This window comes from Balaenoptera musculus, chromosome 1, assembly GCF_009873245.2.
Source record: "Balaenoptera musculus isolate JJ_BM4_2016_0621 chromosome 1, mBalMus1.pri.v3, whole genome shotgun sequence".
NCBI lineage: Eukaryota > Metazoa > Chordata > Mammalia > Artiodactyla > Balaenopteridae > Balaenoptera > Balaenoptera musculus.
In genome coordinates, this window is record NC_045785.1 from 42849226 (window position 1) to 42864469 (window position 15244).

The 15244-nt window shown below is 36.4% G+C and overlaps 1 protein-coding gene across 3 annotated transcripts in view; it reads right to left on the bottom strand.

Moving 5' to 3' along the window:
* EPS15 (epidermal growth factor receptor pathway substrate 15) overlaps positions 1-15244 on the bottom strand; it is a 171970-nt gene that overhangs the window by 50976 nt on the left and 105750 nt on the right. For all 3 annotated transcript variants that reach the window (XM_036862610.1, XM_036862600.1, XM_036862620.1), the window contains exons 14-16: positions 9817-9978; positions 9216-9413; positions 3292-3495 (exon numbers count right to left, since the gene is read on the bottom strand). In XM_036862610.1, the coding sequence (XP_036718505.1) occupies positions 3292-3495; positions 9216-9413; positions 9817-9978 (564 nt within the window). The remainder of the gene's footprint in view (positions 1-3291; positions 3496-9215; positions 9414-9816; positions 9979-15244) is intronic.

Below are 15244 nucleotides of genomic sequence, written 5' to 3' on the forward strand. Positions count from 1 at the left end.
GTACATATATACAATGGAATATTACTCAGCCATAAAAAGGAACGAAATTGAGTCATTTGTTGAGACGTGGATGGATCTAGAGACTGTCATACAGAGTGAAGTAAGTCAGAAAGAGAAAAACAAATATCGTATATTAATGCATGTATGTGGAACCTAGAAAAATGGTACAGATGAGCCAGTTTGCAGGGTAGAAGTTGAGACACAGATGTAGAGAATGGACATATGGACACCAAGGGGGGAAAACTGCGGTGAGGTTGGGATGGTGGTGTGCTGAATTGGGCAATTGGGATTGACATGTATACACTGATGTGTATAAAATTGATGCCTAATAAGAACCTGCAGTATAAAAAAACAAACAAAACAACTAATACTAAACTTTCATTGGGTTATTTATATGGAAATATGTTAATATAAATGTTTCAGACATTACATGAAATTTCTAAAAATCTTATATTTGTATTTGTATGGAAATATGTATGGAAATATGTTAATATAAATGTTTCAGACATTACATGAAATTTCTAAAAATCTTATATTTGTATTTGTATGGAAATATGTATGGAAATATGTTAATATAAATGTTTCAGACATTACATGAAATTTCTAAAAATCTTATATGTTCTGGTATAATGTTATAAGTAATAATCCTAGTTATTACTTTAAAATGTATATCTCAGCAATAACTAATTTTCTTGTCAACTGCATTATTATGAACTCTCATCAAATCTTTAACCGTGGTCATTTTTAAGTCTTTTGTCATTTACAGACAGTTCTGGGTGTACTCTGATGATTTTGCAAATATGTTCCTATAAAAGGGTTTCATCTTCAAGAAATTCATGGAAAAGACTCTGACAAGTACAGGTTTCTGGTAACTGACTGTACTGCTGAACTGAATGAATAAGCATTTTCAGAACTCTAATGAAAAACTGATGAACTCATAAAAGTGCTAACAAAATATCAAGATGAAAAAAAAATGAATTACATGGGACTGAGTGAACTGATGAGGATGAGTATAATTTTTGTGACTTTCTGTCTGAATTTAAAAAAAAAAAAAAATCCCACAAGGACTCAGAGGCAAAGAATATACAAATCAATTTTCACTGCAAAGTAAAGGAGCTGTTACAGTGGAGGATTACTGGACTGAATGTCAATATTATGACATAGTATGAGTGTGTTTCATGTTTGGTAATTGCAATCATTGTTGCTTTTGTTGTGGTCATCCATGTACAATGCTTGGTGTCAGTCTATTTATCTCTTATAAAAATAAAATACAGAAAAAAAAAAAAAAAAAAAAAAAAAAAAAGACACATGCACCCGAATGTTCATTGCAGCACTATTTACAATAGCCACGTCATGGAAGCAACCTAAATGCCCATCAACAGACGAATGGATAAAGAAGATGTGGTACATATATACAATGGAATATTACTCAGCCATAAAAAGGAACGAAATTGAGTCATTTGTTGAGACATGGATGGATCTAGAGACTGTCATACAGAGTGAAGTAAGTCAGAAAGAGAAAAACAAATATCGTATATTAATGCATGTATGCGGAACCTAGAAAAATGGTACAGATGAGCCAGTTTGCAGGGCAGAAGTTGAGACACAGATGTAGAGAATGGACATATGGACACCAAGGGGGGAAAACTGCGGTGAGGTGGGGATGGTGGTGTGCTGAATTGGGCGATTGGGATTGACATGTATACACTGATGTGTATAAAACTGATGCCTAATAAGAACCTGCAGTATAAAAAAAAACCAAAACAACTAATACTAAACTTTCATTGGGTTATTTGTATGGAAATATGTTAATATAAATGTTTCAGACATTACATGAAATTTCTAAAAATCTTAAAAAAAAAAAAGAAGTGCAAAGGGCAATCTCCATTTCATACCACCCTATGTCTTTGAAGGATAACCTAGTAATCTGCATTTTGTGCTTAAAAAAATATTGTATAATATATCCAAGACTGCACTGTCTAAATAATATTAAGTCTATTAATTTTACATCCTTAATATCTCTCAAATTTGTATTCTTCTCATCATCATCCCTCCTGTTACTGGTTAAGTCTAGGTTAAAACAATTCTCACACAGACCATTCCAACAGTCTCCTACCATATGGCTATGTGTCCAGTCCTACTCTTCAATCTATTATACACTTTTTTTTTTTTTTTGGCTGCAATGCACGGCTTACAGGATCTTAGTTCCCTGACCTGGACTTGAACCTGGGCCACGGCAGTGAAAGCGCCGAGTCCTAACCACTGGACCAACAGGGAATTCCCTATCCACATTTTTTAAAAGGTAAACTCAATCCTGTCACTTCTTGCTTAAAAATTCTTCAATAGCTACTCACTGTAGTAAGATGAATTCCCCAATGCTTCAAGATGAATCCAAATTTCTTACTCTCTGGTCCTTTCTGACCTAAAAGTGGTCATTTTTATCTAGGTACACATCATAATCACCCATGGAATTTGTTTTTAAAATATATGTACCTGGCTCCAACCCAGAAACTCTAGTTCAACAAGTCTGAAGTGGGGCACAGACATCTCTATCTTGATAAAAAGTACCAGAGGTAATGCAGGTAACCCCCTAGGAGAGAGCCTCATCTCCTACCAATACATTCCCCACCATCACAAAATATCCTCCAAAAACTTCTCATGATCCTGTGCAGCATGTTTTCTCCCATTTCATACCTATGCTAATGCTGTTTCCTCTGCCAGGAATGTACCACCTTCTCTGTTGCTTAACCCCTTCTCACTTCAATGGCCACTTGTAAAGCTTCCCTATGACATCTTCTCTGAGCCTCCTCCAAGCTGTCCTACCTGAATATCCTATGCTTACTTTATCACAGCCTTTTAACACAGTGTTACATGACTAGACTGTGTGCAGCTTGAAGACAGGGTTAAAGGTCTTTTGTCTCTGTAGCTCTCATACATCACAGCAGCACTCTTGCATTAGTTGGTGTTCTCCAAAAAAACCAGTAAATAAATGTCCTCAATGTTATGAAATAAAGAATTACTTTCAGCTTTGGGCAAGAGTACTTAAAAACTATTTTTAAAACTTACTATCTACAGAACTACTATTCTGAAAACATGCTCTATAACAATAGATCAGTTAAAATTATATTTTTACACTAGTTAAAACTGTTATAACCCATTCTCCACCTCTCAACTGTCTCAGATAAGGCAAGGCCACATATTTACATTAGGTATGATGTCAACAAAACTTCGATCTGAATCAATTTTTTTTTCTGAAGTTGATTATGAAATTTAAGGAACTATTAGACTCACTGGAGACTCCTGGTGTATGGACTCAGACTCTAGGTTGCTCTGGCCTTCAGTGTGCTCATTAAGATTGGCTGTTTCACTGCTGCTGGTGCTGAGACTGCAATAATCTGTAGCGCCATTCACAAGAATGCTGTGTGGACTACTGCACCAACTTAATTGATTATTATGGTTTTCCAGCTCTTTCATTTCCATCAGTTTCATTTGCATCTGTCAACACAAAGCAGAAATACAAAATAGAATTTATTAATAGAAAGACATGTAATGTAAAAATAATTATATGCTTAGACTTGGTCAAGGATAAATTTGCTTCCATTAAGGAATGCAGCATGACTTAGTAATCCATCCCAGCAAGTTCTCCTCTTGAAATTCCAATATATATGGATTTGCTTTTTGTACATCTTCTGACGCTCTAAGAATTTTAATTCAAATATCTGCAAATTGGCAGTCTTTTAGAATATAATTAGAAAAAAGGTCAGGGTACTAGGAAAAAGATAGCACAGTGGCAGAGCAAGAGAAGATTTTGTGATGAAGCTTTAGGAGAGATAAAGGAAGTTGAGGGAGAGTACACAAGACTTTGGAGCCATCCATACTCCTATTGGGAAGAAGAGAAGTGAAGACAAAGGTGAAATAAGCTAGTGTCCTATCCTCTGGCATTACTTATTAATGGGCTAGAGCCCTAGGAAGTAGTCTCTAAATCTAAGGTATGCCAAACAGGTTAAATAAAGGACGTTTTTTTTACCTCAGTACCCAAGTGACTTTATACACCTGGGACAACAGTGGGACAAAAAGTGGTATGCAATAAATTGTAATATATATAAAAAGAAAAATGTGGGGCACCAGAGGAAGGAAAAAATGCTTATTTATACCAACGTCTACAATAAAAGCAAATTTACATATACCTCAAAGAAACTGAGATAGCAGAATCGAAAAATGTTTCTAGTGAAAAGGAATAATAAATGGAATTTTACTGAATAGCACCCATTTTCACAAAAAAATATATATTTTAATTATATTGGAGTCCTCTTTATTAGCATGTTGTATTTTTTGTTTTTAGCAAATATAAAAATTACCTATTGACATTTTGTAAATCAAGGCTCTGTTAACTAATCTTATTCCCCTAACATTCCCCATAAGGTTTTTAAGTTGCTCAATTTGGAATCTGTAATTTACCAAAGGTCTTTTCAGGGTCATAACCTGGGAAAAGAACATCTGGACTGGGAGACAGATGTACATCTAGCTCTATCACCTTCTAGTTAGGTGATCTTAGTCAAAGTAACCTCTCCAAGCCTCCATTTCTTAATCCATAAAGGTAGTAAGAACTATCTCCATAGATGACTGTTAAGTGTAGCAAAAGATAGATTTGAAAGAACTCTGTAAAATGTAAAGGCCTATGTAAAAGATGGACAATGTGTGTAAAAGTGCCTGGCACACTGCATTTGTCACTATTATAGCAATTAAATTTTCCTGTTCCTTTTCCACTAATTCACTCTATTTTTAAAAAGTTAAAGACTTGAGCCTGAGGGTAGAGACCACAATTTTTGTTATCAACTTTGTATCTCCAACATCTAGCACAATGATGCATACTGTAAGTGCTTAATATACATTCACTGAAAAACACAACTGTTATGCTTATAAATTTAAACAGTGGGCATCAGTAAGCATATATGTACATATCTACCAAACTGCATTGTATTTAGGATTTAAACTAACAATCCAAAAATACTACACATTTATTAATACACAGCATAGGCCTTGTATATTCCTAGTGTTACAGAGCAGTGGCTTATAAACTTACTTTTACTTTAATCCATAGAAAGAAATAGATTCCTTGACCCAGTAAATATATACGTTTGAACATGTCTCTCTGTGTGTATTTATATACATAAACACACATATATAGATGCATACATCATATATATAATTATACACACACACACGCACATACAGTGGTAAAACAAGTTCCACGAAGTAATACTTACCCTTACTGCGTGTAATGCATGCTGATATTCCCTGGTCTCCCTTATTTCATTTAAAAAATTTATCATGACCATTAAATCAATTTTAATGCCCACTACTACCTTGCAGTTTAAAATTTAAAACATTAATACTAAATAATACCCATCATACAGATGAAACAGTAGGGTTAAATACTTGCCTATCAGAAAGTTCTATTTAGGACAGTTTGTTCCTTATAGTTATTTCTGAGACAATCAATAGAATCATGAACACAACTAGGCTTTCCTGTGTCTGGTTCTCCCATGCACCTGTCACTAAGCCTTACTCTCTACGTAAACTTAGAGGATACGGGAAAAAAAAAAAAAAAAATCACACAACTAACACAAGCTCTTTGCAAATTGTGCAAGAAAAGTACAATAAACATTTAGAGTGCCAGAAATACTTGGATAAATAGTATATATTGTATAAGTAAGTTACATAGAGTTAAGGTCAAAGGTTCTTTGTTTTCTTGCAAATACAAGGTAAGAAGTAAAAATAAAAATTCAGCAAGTCAGAACATTTTTCTTTAGTTATTTCTTTTCCCAGAAAAGCTATAGTTAAGCTTTCGAGAGCAACTTCTTTTTTTATAGGCCCTCTGTGGAAAGACATATAGTCACTGAGTCAAGTGTAACAGTTTGGTATGTTTATTCTTAAGGTTTGGAGATCAGACACAAGGATCTAATTCCTTTCACAGATACCAAATATATTCTGGCACACTTGGTAGTACAGCCTGCTGAAACTATTTTCCATGTTCAAAAACACTGTTTTATTTTCTCTCTGATAATTTATAATATCCGGAGTCCTTTCTATTTTTCTCATTTATGCTCCTTCCTTTGAAAGAAATCCTCTTTCAAAAAAGTCAAAGAAAGGAAAATGAGAAGACAAGCCAGAGACTGGGAGAAACTATTTGCAAATCAACTAACTATCTGATAAAGGACTTATCTCCAGAATACATATATATTTTTTAAAACTCTTATAATAATAATAAGAAGAAGAAGAACCCATTTTTTAAAAATGGGCAAGAGACTTAAACAGATGTTTCATCCAAAAGGATATACAAATGGCTAATAAGCACATGAAAAGATGATCAACATCTCTAGTCATAAGAGAACTACAAATTAAAAACTATGAAGTACCACTTTACATCTACAGGAATGACTATAATCAAAAAGACAATTAAGTGTTGGTAAGAATGTGGAGAAACTGGAACCCTCATACACTGCTAGGGGGAGCATAAAATGGTACAGCCACTTTGGAAAAGTTTGGCAATTTAAAGTTTAAAAAAAAAAAGTTTAACATAACTTTACAATAGAAACAACTTTCATATCCAAGAGGAATGAAGACATATGTCCACACAAAGAATTGTATGCAAATACAAAATTCAAAGCAGCATTATTTGTAATAGTCAACAAGTGGAAAGGATCCAAATGCCCATTAATTGATGAATGGATAAACAAAATACCTTATACAATGGACTATAATGTTGTTACATGCTACAACATGGATGAGCCTCAAAAACATTATGCTAAGTGAAAGAAACCACATGAGAAAGACCACACAGTGCTTGATTTTCTCTATATGAAATGTTCAGAAAAGGCAAATTTATAGAAGCAAAACATAGATTAGTAGTTACCTAAGGGTAAGAGTGGGGACTGACTATAAATGGGCACAAGGATCTTTTGGGAGTGATGGAAATGTTCTAAAACTGGATTGGGATTTTGAGCAACTCTAAAATTTACTGAAAATCATTGAATTGGATCCTTAAAACTGGTTAATTTTTTTTTTTTGGATCTTACACAGAACTCTGGGTTCAAAAATCAGTACTTGGACTTTGCATTTTAGCCCAGCAGGGCCACCCAAGTGACATTTCTGGGGAACAGAATGAACTTCCAGTAAATCAGCAAACTTCCACCACAAATGGAAATATTCAATTGAATATTTATAAGAAATAAAAAATTGAAGGTATACTGAAAAGAGAATGGTTTTTTATTGTTGAAATGCCTAATGCTTCAAGCTAACAGTTTAAACTAAACATCAGGATGTTGTTGGGTGGGGAGAGTAACGAACATTTGATGAGTGACTGTGCAATCGTGTTTGTTATTACTGAAGGAAAAAAGAAAAGGAAACACCGCCCAGTGCACCGTGTTCATTTCGATTTCCAATGACAGAGACTGTCATGGTGTTTGGTGGCAGAGTAGAAAGAGCACTGAAAAAACTGGTTAATTTTATGGTCTATAAATTATACTTTAAACAACAGTTTTTTTAAAAACTCAAAGAAAACTATTTTAAAGACTGTCCATTTATCTGGTACCATTCCCACTAGGATGACTTTCTTTTGGGTTTCCTACCTGTTTATTGAGTACCTACACTGGGACAAGAACTGTGCTAAATGTTAGGATAAAAATGTATGTTTCTAGACCAAAAAGCTCCATCTACTGAGGGAGATAGACACATAAACAAATGTGCAGGGGGAAATGTTATGATTGCTATAACAGAAGTACAATGTCCAATAAAGGCAGGGTTCAGAAAATGCCACAAAGAAATAAAAGGTTAAGCTATGTCTTGCAAGATGAGTGAGCAGGTATTCACCTGCCAGACAAGAGGGGGGAGGGAAGCATATCAAGGGGAAGGACTTCATTATGTATAATAATTAACTGACCAGGTTTTAGAAGATCTGAATTTTAGGCTGTGGCTCTTTTGAAGGCTATGTAACCATAGGCAAGTTACTTAACCTTCCTTGGCTTCAGTTTGTTCAAATTCAAAATGAAAGGAATGGGCTACATTAACTCTATGCACATCTAACCATCTTACCATCATTCTATAAAATATTATTCTCCATTTAGGGACGTCAAGAAATAGCATAGCGAAGGATCTATATTCTGGACCTACCGTAACACTGCATATTTATCTATATAAAGAACAATTTCCTAATTACAAAAAATACAGGTCTCTAAATGAGCAAAACTGATTTTAAGAATCCCAAAAGGGAAGGCACTGGGTTATTATAAGCAACACATAGTGAGCAATTATTTACCAAACACTGTGCTCTAATGTCTCACTGGTTTTGCCTCATTTAAACTTTACAAGCAGCTCTAGGAGGTAGAGGAGTACTGTTAATTCTCCAATTTTATTTATTTTTTAAAATTTGGCCACGCCACGCAGCTTACGGGATATCTTAGTTCCCCGACCAGGGGTTAAACCTGGGCCCTCGGCAGTGGAAGGGCAGAGTCCTAACCACTCGATCACCAGGGAATTCCCAATTCTCCATTTTTTTAAAAATAAATTTATTTTTGGCTGCGTTGGGTCTTCATTGCTGCGCGTGGGCTTTCTCTAGTTGCAGCGAGTGGGGGTTACTCTTTGTTGCGGTGTGCAGGCTTCTCATTGCAGTGGCTTCTTTTGCTGTGGAGCAGGGGCTCTAGGCACATGGGCTTCAGTAGTTGTGGCACGTGGGCTCAGTAGTTGTGGCTCGCGGGCTCTAGAGTGCAGGCTCAGTAGTTGTGGCGCACGGGCTTAGTTGCTCCGCGGCATGTGGATCTTCCCGGACCAGGGCTCTAACCCATGTCCCCTGCATTGGCAGGTGGATTCTTAACCACTGCGCCACCAGGCAAGTCCCCCAAGTCCTCCAATTTTAAAGATGAGGAATCTGATACTGAGAAGACTGAGGCAGTAAGAAGCAGAGCCAGCATTTAAACCTAAACCATCTAACTACAAATCCTGCACACTCAAGCAGACTCCAGTGATAACCATAAGATGTACAAGATACATGACAGTTTTAACTTATGACAGGTGACAAGAAGCCTATTCATATAAAATGACTGAAAATGAAAAATAAACTAGGCAGAGGGAGAGGAAGCAGATCGAGAAAACATTATTTACTAAACGGATATGTGAGTGCCCATTTGAGTGTATTTTTCACTGCCACAAAGACTTACTGAACTTATTTCCTGCTGTGAATCTTGCAGGTGCTGCTGAAGAGGTCCCAGCTGCGCCTTCCCTGACTCCACACTCTCCTCCAACTCTGCTGTTTCTTGCTGTAGGCGACTCAGCTCTTCCCTAGCTTTGGCCAGCTCTTCTTCATAAGTGGAGATCTGTGATTCTTGACTAGTTAATTCAGCTTTCAGGGATGAGATCTATAACATGGAGGTGAATGAGAAGAAAGGGGGATTAAAAAAAGAAATGTCATTAAAACATTCCATAATGCATTATGTTTATTTGTTTAGTTTACTATTTTGGTGGTTTTTTGATGTATTTTTTTGTAGAAAAGGGCCATCAGGGGACTGATAGAGGAGAGTGGAAAGCATAGGTACCATACCTCCAACTAAAATTTGGAAAACAAAATATATGAAGTGTCCTATTTCCCCTGTAATTTCTGGATGAAACATGCCCCATCTCCTTCAATTCCCTGAACTTCATGTTGACTAGATTGCCACCTAACAATAAAAGCAACAACAAGAAGCAGAGAATGTTTCCATCTTAAGCCAGCAAAAGCAACTAAGGTACAGACACAGGCAGCAGTAAACCGCCAGACTTTACCAGCTGGGCCTCCTCAGCACACTTCTTTCTGACTTCCTGCAGTTGCTCCTCCAGCTGAGCTTTCTGCTCATCCAGCCCATCAAGGAGTTCCTGTACTTGCTGTTTCTGGGCCTGCAGTTTTTGCAGATTAGTATTCTCCCTTTGAACTTCATCTTGAAGATCCTGAAATACAGGAAAATTAACGTATTTATTATCTTTGGAGGCAGGGGAAGGTTAACAATTTATAAAAGCCTATCTTAAGGGAAAGTAAAGTCTCATTAAGTATATTGTGTTGATGGATTGGAGGATTCATAGCTTTAAATACAATCTTTACTTGAGGACTTCTTTCCTAGATTCCAGATTTAGAAATTCAATTTGCTTACTCAAATCCATCCTTGGATGTCTGATGGGCTTCTCTAACATATCAGAAACAGAACTCCTGGCATTTCCCCCACCACCACCATCTGCTTTATCCTCCATCTTCCCCCCTCTCAGTTTCTCTGGCCAAACAATATAGCATCTTCTTTGACTCTTCTCTTTCTCTCACATCTCATCTCCAATCTGTCAGCAAATTTTTTGCTCCTTCCTTCAAAATATATTTAAAAAACTGGCCACGTTTTTCTTCAACCTTGGTCCCAGTCACTTTTCTCTCTCTCCTAGACTGCTGCCTTCTAATTGGTTTCCCTTCTTCCACGCATGCTACCTTTCAGTTTATTTTCAGCACAGCAGCCACTGTTAAAAACCTACGTCAGATGATGTCACTCCTCTACGCAAAACTCTGCACTGACTCCCCATCTCCCTTACTGTAAAAACCCAAGTCTTTACAATGGCCCCACGTGATCCCATCTCCCAGCTTCATTTCCTACTGCTCTCTCCCTTGCCCACTCTATTTCAGCCACACTGGCCTTACTGCTGCTTCTCAAACATGTCAGATATGCTCCCTTCTCAGGATCTTTCACTGATTATCTCCTCTTCCTAGAAAGTTCTTCCCCCAAGTATCCACATGCCTCAATCCCCCATCTCTTTGAAGTCTTTGCTCAACTGGTAACTTCTCAGTGAGGCCTTCCTCACCACCACCCACCACCATCTCCCTCCACTGATTCTCCTTCATATACAGCATATAATTTTATTTATTTTCTAGAAGAGCTTTATTGAGATAATTCACATACCATACAATTCACCCATTTAAAGTGTACAAGTCAATGGCTTTTAGTACATTTACAGAGTTGTGGAACCATGACCACAACAATTTTAGAACATTTTTGTCACTGCAAAAAGAAACCCCATACCCATTAGCAAGTCACTCCCTATTTCCCTCCCAATCACCCCAGCCCTAGGCAACCACCAATCTACTTTTTATCTCTACAGCTTTGTCTATTCTAGATATTTTATATGAATGGACTCATACAACGTGTTTTTTTGTGACTGGCTTCTTTGCGACTTAGCATGTTTTCAAGTTACATCTGAGTTGGTATAAAATAATTAAATAGCTTTATGAGATATAATTTATACAACCATAAAAGTTGCCCATTGTAAGTATACAATTCAGTGAGTTTTAGTAAATATATACAGTTGTGCAATGATCACCACAATTCAGTTTTATAACACTTCCACAACCTAACAAGTTCCTTCATACCATTTAGGAGTCAATTCTCATTCCCATTTCAAGCCCCAGGCAACCAGTGACCTGCTTTCTGTTGCTATAATTTTACCTTTTATAGACATTTCACATAAATAGAATCATATAATATGTAGTCTATGGTAATGTGTAGTCTACTGTATTCTTTTTTTTTGTTTTGTAGTCTACTGTATTCTTATACCCAGTATATTTTGAGATTCATCCATGTTACTGCATGTATACATAGTTTGTCCCTTTTTATTGCTGAGTAGTATTCCATTGTATGGATATACATTTGATGGACATTTAGACTGATCCTAGTTTTGGCTACTACGAGTAATAGAACATATTTCCTTCTACTAGAATGTAAGCTCCATGAGTCCAGGGATATTTGCGAATTTTGTTCACTGCTATATTCCCAGTTCCCAGTATACAAGAGGTACTCCATTACTATTTAGTGCATGATGAGTAACATAATAAAGATGTTAATTCTCTCCTAATTAATCTATACACTCCAATGAAAATCCTAACAAGATTTTCCAAGGAACTTGAAAAGCTTTGGAAGAACATATTCTAAAACATATTTGGAAGAACAAAGAAAAAAACCAAAAACAGCATTATAAAATGTAAAAAGGACTTACCCTATAAGATATTGTGAATTACTGGAAAGCTAAAATAACTAAGACAGTTTGGTTTGATGCAAGGATAGACAAATAGATCAAAGGAAGAGAAAACAGAACTTAGACACAGATCTAGATATACAGAAAAAATGATGAGAAGGCATGACATTAAAACTGACTGGAGGAAAAGAGAACTAACTATTCGTTAAATGATGCTGGGCATACCCGTATGGCAAGAAGGAAAAATTATAAGTCTCTAAATCATACCAAACAGAAAAATTAATTCCAGGTATATTACAGACCTAATGTGAAAGACAAAACTTTAAAATGTGCAGAAGAAAATACAGATCTCAGTGTAAGAAAGAATTTCTTAAAACAAAAAAAGATAAACCATTTTGAAAATGACATGTTTATTTATTCATCTATGTGCTAGACCTTATGCTTAATGATAAAGGATACAGAGATTAGGGGCTTCCCTAGTGGCGCGGTGGTTAAGAATCCGCCTGCCAATGCAGGGGACACGGGTTCGAGCCCTGGTCCAGGAAGATCCCACATGCCGCGGAGCAACTAAGCCCGTGCGCCACAACTACCGAGCCTGCACTCTAGAGCCCACGTGCCATAACTACTGAAGCCCATGAGCCTAGAGCCCGTGCTCCGCAACAAGAGAAGCCACTGCAATGAGAAGCCCGCGCACTGCAACAAAGAGTAGCCCCCGCTCGCCACAATTAAGAGAAAGCCCGCGTGCAGCAACAAAGACCTAACACAGCCAAAAATAATAAATAAATAAATAAATTTATTAAAAAAAAAAAAAGGATACAGAGATTAAAAAAAAATACAATGGGAAATCTCTGTACAAGGGAGAGTTGAGAGACAGATGAATGCAACCTTGCCATTATCATTACCACCATGAAACACAGCAGCCAAGATGGCCAAATTTACATATCCTCTGACAATTGGGGTTCCTCATTTGAACCAGAGAAGATCATTTGAATGACTATTTTCCCAATTCTCTGAAGAATGGTAAATTACTAGTACCACTGCAGATGCACAGGAGAGAGGTTAATTCATTATATACAAAGGATTCCATAGGGAATTAGGACTTGATTGTCTCCAGGGATCACGGGTGAGAAAGAAGAATGGATTGATAACTCCTAAGGCATGTGTCTTCACGAGGTGGGCAGAGATCTTGAAGAGAGTGAAGTAAAATTGTGAACACAAATTTCTAAAAGTAACAATATCTTTTAAATAACATACTATTCAAAGACCCCAATGATCATTCATCAGAATAAGAATCTAAGAAAATAGAAGACAAACTTATCAGAAGAAGGTCTCTGAATGACTGCATGACTTATACAAGATAGCATCATCATAATGATAGCAAACATTTTCAATGGCCCTTACATTGTGCTAGGTACTGTTACAGTCTCTTTATATATATTAACTCATTTACACCCCATATGACAAATCTATGAGGTAGATACTATTATTCACATTTTACACATGAGAAAACTGAGCACAGATGAGCAAGTAACTTGTTCAAAGATACAATTAAGCAAGTGATAAATTCAAACTAGGTTTGTTTTTTTTTTTAATTTTTATTGGAGTATAGTTGCTTTACAATATTGTGTTAGTTTATACTGTACAGCAAAGTAAATCAGCTATACATATACACATATCCCCTCTTTTTTTGGATTTCCTTCTCATTTAGGTCACCACAAGAGCATTGAGTAGAGTTCCCTGTGCAATACAGTAGGTTCTCATTTCTCATTCCAGAGTCTGAGCTCTGCTATATGCTATGTTACACACTGTCTGTAGACTAAATGTTTCACACGTGTGCCACTATTTTTCAAATATATGCAGATGCTTCTGTGATTAAATAAGACACTGAACAATGTTTTTAATAATTGCTTTTTAACTTATATTTTCTCAACCAACTGATTAATTTAAAAGTACAACTACTACCATGCTGCTTTCCTTAAAAAATTCCCTTAAAAGAGCCAACACAATGGATGATCAATGAAAGACTCTTCTTGGGCTAACATTCCATGAGTCTAGGTGATTACAGATTCATAATGGTGAGCTCTGCTAGTACTTTATTATTAATTTAGCAGCATGCCTAAATTTTTTTTTATGCCTAAATTTTTAACCTTGCCTACACTGTTAACTGATCCATACTCAAAATGGAGATATTAGATATGCACCTCACATTGGCTCTCAATAAACACATGCTAGTTTTCATTGTCCCTCTCCTGATTCATATTTTTTTTTTGCCTTTGTTTCTTCCTATTCCAAATGTCTAACTTTCTTAAAAAAATAACTCATTGCAAAGGAGATTTCTTTAATCACTCTGCTATTTCAAAAATATACAATGGTTCCCTCTTATCTATAGGATAAAGTAAAACAGGCTACAAGATACCTTAGAACCTTCAATTCTGGGCCCCACATTATCTTTCTTCTTTTACTACCCTCTTTTCTTCAATGGTCACCTGTGCCCCATCCTCAATAGACCCTCTTCTTTCTCCAATAGACAATATACTTCAATGTCCGTGTGCCTTTCCTACACCATCTGCTCTGCCTTGAATGCCCTTCCACACCATTGCTATCTGGAAGCTCACTTTTCATTCTTCAAGGCCCAGCCAAATTTAATATCCTCTGACCCACCTTGAAGTTCCTTTACCTGTGCTCTTACAGCAGTTTGTACCTAACCTCTATTATGACACTTACTACACTGTATTATAGTTACCTCTAAATAATAACCTGCTGAAGGACAGAGCCAATGCCTCATCTTTCTTAGAGGTTCCACAATCTAGTACAATGCCTTGCACATTCCAGGCGATTAATTAGGCAATGATTCGTTAACTATCACAAGGATTCTAGTATCTGGGAGAAACCAGTGGGAAACGTGCCTGAGGCTGACAGAAAGGGCTTTATGTTCTTTCAACATACTATGGGAAAGCTTCACTCTGTATTTAAACTATAGCAAAATATTAAAACTAGCCTCTGACCTATAATAAATGCATTTTGTTAAATTAAAATAATATCTAAATTTCTATACTGATTCAATATTTGTACAATCTATAGACCAAGACTGATTTGACATTTAAAATTTCCAGGGACTTCCCTGGTGGTCCAGTGGTTAAGACTCCATACTTCCAATGCAGGGGACCCGGGTTCAATTCCTAGTCGGCGAATTAAGATCCCACATCCCACG